A 12,839-nucleotide genomic window follows, 5' to 3' on the forward strand; every position below is an offset into this window, starting at 1 on the left:
CACAATGTCATTTATGAAAGGTTTGTCGAACCCCATCGGTCACATAAGCAGATGAATTCGAAATTGTTCATTCAGCTCCGGAAGATGCTAAAATACATCTCGAATGATTGCTTTTACGTTTGGCATGGTTGAAAGTGAATAGCAGTAATATTCTGCCCCATATGATGCTAAAAAAAGTATTGGATATTTGCTATTACATTTCGAAATGAATAACAGTAATATTCAGCTACGTTTGATGGTAAAATAAACGTCTGATGTCAGCTTCGACGTTCAAAAATGAAAAACAGTAACATTCGGCTCCGTACGATGCATCATAAAATAATATTGTCAGATGATTCATTTCACTTTCGGAAGTGGACAGCAGTAAAATTCGGCTCCGTACGATGATAAAACAAATGTCGTATGTTTGAAATGAATCACGGTAATATTCTGCTTCGTACGATGCAAAAATAAATGACAGATTGTTACTTTTACATTTGGAAATGATTAACGGTATTAATCCGCTCAGTTAGATGCTGAAACAAATAGCGGATGTTTGCTTTCACGTTTTGAAATGGATAAGGATAGCATTCAGCTCCGTAAGATGCTAAAATGAATGTCTGTTGTTTGCTTTTACATTTAAAAATGATTAACGGTAATATTCGGCTCCGTAAGGTGCTAACAGACTAATAAATGCTGGATGATTGCTTTTACAATAAGAAATGAATAACGGTAACTTTCGGTTCTTTACAATGCTAAAACAAATGTCGGATGCTAACAGATGTCGGCAAATGCTCCCACTTTTTCATTTCAAACGTAAGTTTTGACCTCCTAAATTTTTAGGCATCAACTTTTATAATAATCTATACGCCTATTTGCTAAATCTTAAAACACAAAATAAGATGATTGGATTTTCTAATTTTAATTTCGAGTAAATTCGACCACCAAAAATAAAGATTAGTGATACTGGTGGCCCGATAAAAGTTAGTGTGGAGCCCTGTCTATTCTATTCTTTATCATGCTCGGCCTATACTTCCACATCATGTTCCACAATATTTTCATAATCGCATTGCTGAAAGAATAAATGAAACATTACTTCGTGAAAGGCAAAAAAAAAAAAAAGTTAAAAAAGGCATTACGCAGGAGATTGATGTTTGGGCAGTGGACCGTGATTAATGCCAAAGATATAACTGTCAACATCCAACACCTACGCAGGTGCGCCACGACGGTTTAGAATTCTACGCGCGCGGTATGACTATCATGATCAAGAATTAAAACACAGTGGTTAAAGAAAAGAAGATGATGGGCAGAGTGCTATCGTAAGCACTCCATTGGCAAGGGTGCTATGTGCATACCGTGTACGTGTGTAGGTAGGTGTTGGGGATTTTTCTTGTCAGCTGTGTACCGGGTATTTCTTTGGGCGCGCGATTGTTCTGGTCGGGTGTGAAAAGATTTGTGACGTGTCTTCTTCGCTGTCCACGCGCGCTTAATCGGAGATGCTGAGTGATGTTGCAATTCGATTCGAGCTACATGCTGGGAAAAACAATAAGTTAATTAAGATCGGGACAGTAGATTTCACTTCGAGGTAACCGAACTTCGAGTTATTTCTTCGAGCTACGCGAATTTTAATACACGGAAACTCCATAGGAACAATCGGGACTTTCATTTTGCCCCCGAGGTAAGTGATATTCGGCTTATCCGACGTCGAGGTATCCGAAGTTGACTGTATTTATGAATACACATAATTTGTGTTAAAAAAAGCAGACTACGAGTGACCAGAACCCAGTCAATTGAGTCTGTAATCTAATTTGTGCGTCTCTCAAGATTATTGTCGCTTGTTATTCGTCTTTCCCCGTCTGTCGTCTCCCTTCCTTCTCTTTGACAGTTTCATCTCCTTTTCTTGAGAGTTAAGACGAATTACGGTAGTCGGCAAACTCTGACATATTATCCATACCAGTGTATACAGCAAGAGCAAGAACGTTTACATAAAAAGAAAGATTAAGTCAATGGAGGACGATGGGTATAAAGTGTATTCATTGTATTGTCAAAATACCATGAAGTAACCCTGTGATCGAAAACACTGTATACATGCGATGTTCACTCTTCCCGCACATTATTCCAATTCTAACAAGCATTTAACTAACGAATATTTTTTGCTTTTCTGTTTGCTTTTACTTAAGGTCTCTCTTGAAGGACCGTACAAATAATATTCAGATTTTACATAATGTGATCAAAGTCTTAAGAGTGACGAGAAAAAAAAATGAATCAAACAAGGATCGTAGGCATGGAAAATATGAATTATGCACACTTCTTGTTGATTATACCTGACATAATGATGCTGAGTCAGCGGCTGTTGAGAAGAACTTTTCAGGCCAGAAATCGCATGTCAGACTGAATATCCAAAGGCGTGGCAATGTACACACCAATCGGGCCATGTCTCCTCCCATCGAGGAGTGATATTTACAATCTTTGTCACTGCTCAGAACATGCAACGTCAGATTTTTAATCTGAGGAATCGCAGAGAAAAAAAGCAAAATATGTCATTAGAAACAACAACAGCATGTAAATAAAGCATAAAAAGCAGTTTCATTTAAGCATATGGGTGCAATACAAATGAAAACGATAGAACGTGTTTTCAATTTTCATGAAATTAAAGCCATCGGTATACATGAGATAAAGCAAAACTTCCTTCAACTCTCTGACGTTCGTAGTTCATAAATTTTGTGAGTCTTTTTTTTTTTTTTTATCAACGCTACTTAAAAGCCGCATTGGCAGATAATTTAAATACGTTTAGATAGTTAAATACTGTCCACCATATGCCAATCAACAAAAGCAGAAGGTATGAACAAAGTATGTATACATATGAATATAACAATAATGTTGTAAGATTATTCCTATAATTTTGTTAAAGATTGATGGAGGTAAATATGGCTCATTTAAGCAAAGTTCATGATCCCAATGTTCAAACCATTTTAATTGCGCCCAGATCATAAATCCACATTGTCATAATTTTTATTGAAAGGTTTATATTTTCATATCACATCTCGTAGCTCAAGGGCTAAATTGCGTGTAACATAACATAAAATATGTACATACAAATTCAAACATTCAGACAATTACAGAATAAAGCATTTACACGTGTGATAGAAATACTTGGGAAAATATCATAATTACACAAATCAATAAGTTGAGCATTATGCAAGATAAGAACATATTCCGCATTTGAAGAGCTCATTTGCAAAAGGGGTTAGATCCATTTTTGATGAAAATTGAGTTATTAGCATCACTGCACAGAATTTCATTTAAGTTAGTTACAGTGAAAATTTCAAACCCAGACAAACATTTGAATATAAATTGTAGCAAAATTAGATTTTGATTTTCCATACACTTGTATACAAATTCTCACAAACAAAACAGTTTTTCTCTAAAGTACTAAAAGTGGATCTAGCCCCTTTTGCAAATAAACTCCTCATTTGTCAAAACAAACAGAATTACACAAAAAATACTGTGACGACTGATTTGCCTCTACTCCATTAAAACTACAAAACATCATACACAAAACATCAGGTTTACATGACTGATAAATAAAAGGTATCTCGAAATGTGATTGCACAACCCCCAATATAATTAAATCACTGTTTTTACATTTCATAACAAAATTTCATTCTGATGGCTGAGTTATCACATATGACTTATATACCCTACATATAGCACTCTCAACCGACCCTTCCAAAGCCCCGTAACCCACATTCTTCTTTAAACATCATCTAAATAACAACATCAAATTCACAGAAAATTTCGTCTAACTGTCCAAAAGTATGGATACAAATTTCATATTTCTCCATTCAGAATTTGCAGAAATATGGGGAAAAGATAACGTTGTGAGAGTGATTCTCAACGTAAGTATCAATACGGAAGAGATGTGGAGTACAGATACGAGAGGAATAGGGGAGAAGGAGAGATAAAGATAGGAATAACTAGATATGTGTATACAATACATATACAGGTGTACACAATACACACAAATACACAGTCATTTGCATGTACACACGACGAACCTTTGTAAGGGGGGGGGGAGTTAAAAAATAACATATTTATGTTCTACATAACTTTCTCAGTAAAACTGATATCATAAACCGCATCTATTTTTAGTAGATATTGAAAAAAAAAATAGAAAAATAATCGGTAATGAACAGCAACATAATCAGAAAAATAGCCCCATCAAAATAATAACATCAGTGAAAAATTTCGCCTGCCGGAGCAGATGGGAAGGACAAGGCAAACTGGATAAAAAAAGGGTCAATATTTGGACGTTTATGTAATACATGCATATAAAGGTATAATCATACTGTACATACATACACAGTCATATGCATGTACATAAATGGAGACGTTTGTATGGGGATCCAGAATGAAAAAATGACACATTTATATCCTATTTAGCTTTCACAGTAATAAATGCATACATACATATTATCATGGACCGCACACTTTAAAAATTGCAAAGATAAAGAGATACAACAACGTGAAAGGGAAGGTGGCCCCATCAAAATGATAACAGGGTGAATGAAGGCTTTCACCTGATGGTAAAACAGATGGAAAGACCAGGGTAGAATGGGTAAATGAGGGGTCTAGTAAAGATAGAGTAGGAGAAGGAGAGATAAAGAAAGGAATATGTGAATGTGTGTATACACAAATAGGTATACATATACGAACACAGCCATAGATGCATGTACAACCTTACTCAGAAGTCCAATAGGGAAGTGATCGGGAAAGTTGTCCATTAAGAAAATAGCATGATAGAACTCATTTGTACTATGTAATCGGGTAATGATATAAAAATTATGACCTTGATGACATTTTATGAACAAGAAAGAAGTAAAAGGCTGAAGGAGAGAGAGGAAAAAAATAAGGAATGAGTATGAAGGGCGTGTCATCATTCACCACACAGAGACTTATCAGTAATCTTAACCCGGGATAACAATTAAGAAATAATTTACATTAATTTAGAATTCAACAGCCTTGTGAGGTAAGGAATTGCAATATTCTCAAAGCGTTTAGTGCGACATCTTTTTTCCATGTAGCGCTTTGTGTGTCTGAGTTTTCGAGAGGACGCATTCAACACAAACCATTTCTGGAAGTGTACAGAGTTTGCCGATTTCTGCGCAAATTTCAGAGACAACTCCTCGCGTCTCACTTCTAGGCTGGAGATTTGGGCTGTTTCCAGTGCTACCTCGTAGTTGCAGTGCGGTAGAATGGTCCTCAGTGCCCTCTTCTGGACGGGTTCAGGTACACCTGCCTGTGCGACCGAGAGACCTGAGTGCCACACTGGGCACGCGTATTCCAGAAGCGGTCGAATGAACCCAATATACACAGACACAAGATCATCACTAGGCATGTTAAATGATTTCAAAATTCGGAGCATGTGCATGCGACGGTTTGCCCGCGATACCATGGTACGGACATGGCACTCCCACTTGAGATCACTTTGTATCATGACGCCTAGGAGCTTCACAGACGTGACTTCGTTCATTACTTCGTTGCAAAGTGTAAAATCGAAATCTGGGAGGCTTCGTTTCCCGAAGGAAAGCCTCATGACACTGCACTTTTTGGGGTTGAGCCTCACACGATTGTTGTCACACCAATCTTCCAACGAGGTGAGGACATCCTGCATGCGGTTGTATGGGTTGCAACAGCGATCAGGGCACAGTGCGAGCGACATGTCATTCACGTACTTCCATCTGCTGTCAAGATCACCACACAACGCGTCATTGATCAGAGCGAGGAACAATGCAGGACCCAGACGAGTACCCTGTGGGACGCCGGCTGTGACAGGTTGCCATGGTGACAACGCTCCTTGGTATCGGACACGACATCTACGTTTATTGAGAAACTCACAGATCCATCTGATTATCGATGGGGAAAGCTGTAAGTCCACGAGTTTCCTCACCAAGATTGTGTGGTCGACCCGATCAAATGCGCGGCTGAAATCAGTTGACACAACAGTAATCTCTTGGCCGGCGGTCTCCATGTTCCTGTAGAGGAAGTCCATCAGGTCAACCAGGCAATGCGTAGTGGAATGTCCAGCACGTGCTCCGTATTGCTTTGGGTCAAGGGGAGGAGCTAACTCTGACATAACGCGTCTGTAGACGAACAGCTCAAGGATTTTTGCAAAGTGGTTAGTCAGAGAAATAGGGCGTAGTTTGTCCACAGGTGCTGGTGATTGTTCTTTAGGAACTGGGCACACAATTGCATCCTTCCATTGGTGTGGTACGTAGCAGCTTTCGTATGACGAGTTTAGCACTTCCCACAATGGTTCAGCTAGTTCAACGGAAAAAGTCCGAATAATCCGAGCAGGGATATCGTCTGGCCCACCGGATTTGCCAGGTTTTATTCGCCTCAATTCCCTTTCAACATCCCAGGGTTGAACGTGAGGGATCGGCACAGGTGAGGGGAGAAACGCAGGAAGACTGGAGAGATCAAGTTCGGGGATATCGTCAGCGACATTTGCAAAGTGGCAGTTGACGGCATCGGCTATCCCGGCTTTGTCTGAGGATGAGATGCCCGGCACCGTTATGGTAGTCTCCTTCTTCTCTTGGGAGGTCATAACTTTCAGAAATTTGTACCAGTCAGATGGGTTCTCGCGTTTTAGGTTCTGTACGCGATCGCGATAAAACATCACTTTGGCGCTCACGATTTCCCGTTGGACTTTGTTGCGTAATTTTCTCCACTCGTTCTTGTTCTTATGGAAGGCAACTTGTCTCCGCTGAATCAGGGATTTCACACGTGGAGTAATCCATGGCTTGAAATGAAAGGTTTATCGAACCCCATCGGTCACATAAGCTGATGTACTCGAAATTGTTCTATGAGCATACAAGATCTGAGCCTCTAACAAACAGAAAACCAAATGATGAAATGATATACGTTGTATAATACAGAAAAGGGCGTAAAAAAGAAAACGATTTTTTTTTCTTTTTTTTTTCCATATCCAGAAACATGATTGCAGGGGGTGTTTCATAAAGCTTTTCGTAAAGTTACGAACCACCAGCGAGCGGATGGTGATCAGTTCTTGTGCTGAATTATGTTGATTATTTTTTATAAGTATAGCACATAAGAATATACCACTAGTCGCTCGTAAGTTGTTCGCTACTTTACCGACAGCTGTATGAGACAGGGCCCAGGTATTTTTTATATCACATACGATAGTAATAACAAACAACAACAAGTTTTCTCCGGATCATGCAGTAAAAGTTTTCTCTTACTATTTTTGGATACATAAGGATAACAACCAAGCGGATCTTCTTTTTCTTGCAGCAAGTGTAATTTTAAGTCTTTAAAGGATTCCGTGATCATCAAGGCCTGTAAAGCTTATGATATCCAGGGAAGTCCTGGTAGCGTTGTTACATTGAGAAAAATATTTGAATAAACGCTGGCGATTAAAAAATGTTCTACGCAAAGAGCGTTGCGCTCATGGGGTGGGGGAACCATAGCAGTGTTTGATTGCAGTAAGCTGAGGATTATTTGTCAAGGAAATACTACAACCAACAAGTCTAATGACACGATTCATGATTCAATTCTATACCTATCGAACGTGCTTTATTCTCAGGCAGTCAGTACACTTTTCAATGACAAAAATGATTTGAAAAAAAAAAAATCATTGAATTCTTCGAGGCACTGCAGTCCTGTGATTAAAGTAGCCACATATTCTTCTTTTTCTCTGGGCTCATATAGTCAACAGTGAATACGTAACATTCTGAAGTAGATGGCCAATCACTAATCTAAGAACACACGTAATTTGTGTTAAAAAAAAAAAAAAACACAGGCTGCGAATGACCAGAACGTAGTCAATTTAGTAAAAAAATCAAAATTTTGCATTTCTATAGATTATTCTCGCTTGTTATAAGGCTTTTCCCGTCTTTTGTCTCCCTTCCGTCTGGTTGACTGTCTCATCTTCTTTTTTCTTGAGAGTGAAAACGAATTACGGTACTCGGCAAACTTTGAAATATCATTTACACCAGTGTATATCACGAGCAAGCACATCTACATAAAAAGGAAAGTTAAGTCAATGGAGGACGATGGCTATGAAGTATAATAAATCAATACCCCATGACGTCTGGTGAGAATGAGAAGGGCGTTAAGTTGTCTTGAAAACTATGGGTTTAGTGGCAACTTAACGCCCTCATTTTTCTCAACCGACTATTAGGTGAAACCCTGTCATCGTAAACACTGCATTTATGCGATGTTCACTCTTCCGCTAAATTATTCAAACTCTAGCAAGCATTTTCCTATCGAATATTTTAGCTGTTCTGTTTGCTTTTACTTGAAGTCCCTCCTGAATGACCGTGCAAATAACATTTTGCTTTTGCATAATGTGTTCAAAAGTCTCAAGAGTGACTAGAAAAAGAGATATTAATCAAAGAGGATCATAGGCATGGGAAATATAAATCATGCATACGTTTTGTTGACTATACCTGACATGATGATGCTGAGTCAGCGGCTGTTGAGAAAAACTTTTCAGGCCAGAAATCGCATGTCAGACTGAATGTCAGAAGGCTTGGCAATGTACACACCAATCGGGTCAAGTCTCCTCCCATCGAGGAGTGATATTTACAATCTCTGTCACTGCTCTGAAAATGCAACGTCAGATTTACAATCTGAGGAAACGCAGAGAAAAAAAGCAAAATATGTCATTAGAAACAACAACAGCACGTAAATAAGGCAAAACAAAGTACTTTCATTGAAACATATGGGTGCAATACAAATGAAAACGATAGAACGCGTTTTCAATTTTCATGAAATTAAAGTCATCGGTATACATGAGATAAAGCAAAACTTCCTTCAACTCTCTGACGTTCGTAGTTCATGAATTCTGTGAGAGTTTTTTTTTTTTTTTTTTTTTTAATCAACGCTACTTAAAAGCCGCATTGGCAGAACATTTCAATAAGTTTAGATACTTAAATACTGTCTTTCATAGGCCAATCAACAAAAGCAGAAGGTATGAACAAAGTATGTGTACATATAAATACAACAATAATGCTGTAAGATTATTCCTACAATTTTGTTTACGATTAATGGAGGTAAATATGGCTCATTTTAAGCAAAGTTCATGATCCCAATGTTCAAACCTTTTTAATTGCGCCCAGATCATAAATCCACAATGTCATAAATGAAAGGTTTATCGAACCCCATCGGTCACATAAGCAGATGTACTTGAAATTGTTCTATGAGCATATAAGATCTGAGCCTCTAACAAACAGAAAACCAAATGATGAAATGATATACGTTGTATAATACAGACAACGGCATAAAAAAAAGAATACGGTCTTTTTCTTCTTCTTTTTTTTCCATATCCAGAAACATGATTGCAGGGGGTGTTTCATAAAGATTTTCGTAAAGTTACGAACCACCAGCGAGCGAATGGTGATCAGTTCTTGTGCTGAATTATGTTGATTATTTTTTATAAGTATAGCACATAAGAATATACCACTAGTCGCTCGTAAGTTGTTCGCAACTTTGCGGACAGCTGTATGAGACAGGGCCCAGGTATTTCTTTTTTTCACATACGGTAGTAATAATAAACAACAACAAGTTTTCTCCGGATCATGCAGTAAAAGTTTTCTCTTACTATTTTTGGATACATAAGGATACAAACCAAGCGGATCTTCTTTTTCTTGCAGCAAGTGTAATTTTAAGTCTTTAAAGGATTCCGTGATCGTCAAGGCCTGTAAAGCTTATGATATCCAGGGAAGTCCTGGTAGCGTTGTTACATTGTGAAAATATTTGAATAAACGCTGGCGATTAAGAAATGTTCTACGCAAAGAGCGTTGCGCTCATGGGGTGGGGGAACCATAGCAGTGATTGATTGCAGTAAGCTGAGGATTATTTTTCAAGGAAATACTACAACCAACAAGTCTACTGACACGATTCATGATTCAATTCTATACCTATCGAACGTGCTTTATTCTAAGGCAGTCAGTACACTTTTCAATGACAAAAATGGACCTATCATTGAATTCTTCGAGGCACTGCAGTCCTGTGATTAAAGTAGCCACATTTTCTTTTTTTCTGGGCTTATATAGTCAACAGTGAATACGTAACATTCTGAAGTAGATGGCCAATCACTAATCTAAGAACACACATAATTTGTGTTAAAAAAAAAAACAGGCTGCGAATGACCAGAACCTAGTCAATGTAGTAAAAAATCAAAATTTTGCATTTCTATAGATTATTCTCGCTTGTTATAAGGCTTTTCCCGTCTTTTGTCTCCCTTCCGTCTGGTTGACTGTCTCATCTTCTTTTTTCTTGAGAGTGAAAACGAATTACGGTACTCGGCAAACTTTGAAATATCATTTACACCCGTGTATATCACGAGCAAGCACATCTACATAAAAAGGAAAGTTAAGTCAATGGAGGACGATGGCTATGAAGTATAATAAATCAATACACCATGACGTCTGGTGAGAATGAGAAGGGCGTTAAGTTGTCTTGAAAACTATGGGTTTAGTGGCAACTTAACGCCCTCATTTTTCTCAACCGACTATGAGGTGAAACCCTGTCATCGTAAACACTGCATGTATGCGATGTTCACTCTTCCGCTAAATTACTCAAACTCTAGAAAGCATTTTCCTATCGAATATTTTAGCTGTTCTGTTTGCTTTTACTTGAGGTCCCTCTTGAATGACCGTACAAATAACATTTTGATTTTGCATAATTTGATCAAAAGTCTCAAGAGTGACTAGAAAAAGAAATAGTAATCAAATAGGGATCATAGGCATGGGAAATATAAATCATGCATACGTTTTGTTGATTATACCTGACATGATGATGCTGAGTCAGCGGCTGTTGAGAAAAACTTTTCAGGCCAGAAATCGCATATCAGACTGAATGTCCGAAGGCTTGGAAATGTACACATCAATTGGGTCAAGACTCTTCCAATCGAGGAGTGATATTTACAATCTTTGTCACTGCTCTGAAAATGCAACGTCAGATTTTTAATCTGAGGAATCGCAAAGAAAAAAAGCAAAACATGTCATTAGAAACAACAACAGCATGTAAATAAAGCATAAAAAGTAGTTTCATTTAAGCATATGGGTGCAATACAAATGAAAACGATAGAACGCGATTTCAATTTTCATGAAATTAAAGCCATCGGTATACATGAGATAAAGCAAAACTTCCTTCAACTCTCTGACGTTCGTAATTCATGAATTTTGTGAGTTTTTTTTTTTTTTTAATTAACGCTACTTAAAAGCCGCAATGGCAGAACATTTCAATAAAACAAGTTTAGATAGTTAAATACTGTCTTTCATATGCCAATCAACAAAAGCAGGAGGTATGAACAAAGTATGTGTACATATGAATACAACAATGATGCTGTAAGATTATTCCTACAATTTTGCTTACGATTAATGGAGGTAAATATGGCTCATTTTAAGCAAAGTTCATGATCCCAATGTTCAAACCTTTTTAATTGCGCCCAGATCATAAATCCACAATGTCATAAATGAAAGGTTTATCGAGCCCCATCGGTCACATAAGCAGATGTACTCGAAATTGTTCTATGATCATATAAGATCTGAGCCTCTAACAAACAGAAAACCAAATGATGAAATGATATACGTTGTTACGTTGTATAATACAGACAACGGCATAAAAAAGAATATGGTCTTTTTATTCTTCTTTTTTCCATATCCAGAAACATGATTGCAGGGGGTGTTTCATTAAGCTTTTCGTAAAGTTACGGACCACCAGCGAGCGAATGGTGATCAGTTCTTGTGCTGAATTATGTTAATTATTTCTTATAAGTATAGCACATAAAAATATACCACTAGTCGCTCGTAAGTTGTTCGCAACTTTACGGACAGCTGTATGAGACAGGGCCCAGGTATTTTTTATTTCACCACATACGGTAGTAATAACAAACAACAACAAGTTTTCTCCGGATCATGCAGTAAAAGTTAGCTCTTACTATTTTTGGATACAGAAGGATAAAAACCAAGCGGATCTTCTTTTTCTTGCAGCAAGTGTAATTTTAAGTCTTTAAAGGATTCCGTGATCGTCAAGGCCTGTAAAGCTTATGATATCCAGGAAAGTCCTGGTAGCGTTGTTACATTGTGAAAATATTTGAATAACCGCTGGCGATTAAAAAATGTTCTACGCAAAGAGCGTTGCGCTCATGGGGTGGGGGAACCATAGCAGTGTTTGACTGCAGTAAGCTGAGGATTATTTGTCAAGGAAATACTATAACCAACAAGTCTAATGACACGATTCATGATTCCATTCTATACCTATCGAACGTGCTTTATTCTTAGGCAGTCAGTACACTTTTCAATGACAAAAATGGACCTATCATTGAATTTTTCGTGGCACTGCAGTCCTGTGATTAAAGTAGCCACATTTTCTTTTTTTCTGGGCTTATATAGTCAACAGTGAAAATGTAACATTCTGAAGTATATGGCCAATCACTAATCTAAGAATACACATAATTTGTGTAAAAAAAAAAAAAAAAAAACAGGCTGCGAATGACCAGAACCTAGTCAATTTTATAGTAAGAAATCTAATTTTTGCATTTCTATAGATTATTCTCTCTTGTTATAAGGCTTTTCCCGTCTTTTGTCTCCCTTCCGTCTGCTTGACTGTCTCATCTTCTTTTCTTGAGAGTTAAAACGAATTACGGTACTCGGCAAACTTTGAAATATCATTTACACCAGTGTATATCACGAGCAAGCACATCTACATAAAAAGGAAAGTTAAGTCAATGGAGGACGATGGCTATGAAGTATGATAAATCAATACACCATGACGTCTGGTGAGAATGAGAAGGGCGTTAAGTTGTCTTGGTTTAGTGGCAACTTAACGCC

At 37.7% G+C, this 12,839-nt stretch overlaps 1 protein-coding gene across 1 annotated transcript in view; it reads right to left on the bottom strand.

Annotated features, from left to right (window-relative positions):
* The window catches only part of LOC140241088 (uncharacterized), a 93,135-nt gene that overhangs the window by 14,041 nt on the left and 66,255 nt on the right, over positions 1-12,839 (bottom strand). Inside the window, exons 13-14 of the mRNA XM_072320854.1 lie at positions 8,451-8,633; positions 2,304-2,486 (exon numbers count right to left, since the gene is read on the bottom strand). Of these exons, the coding sequence (XP_072176955.1) occupies positions 2,304-2,486; positions 8,451-8,633 (366 nt within the window). The remainder of the gene's footprint in view (positions 1-2,303; positions 2,487-8,450; positions 8,634-12,839) is intronic.

The sequence above is a fragment of the Diadema setosum genome, chromosome 17 (assembly GCF_964275005.1).
Source record: "Diadema setosum chromosome 17, eeDiaSeto1, whole genome shotgun sequence".
Lineage (NCBI taxonomy): Eukaryota > Metazoa > Echinodermata > Echinoidea > Diadematoida > Diadematidae > Diadema > Diadema setosum.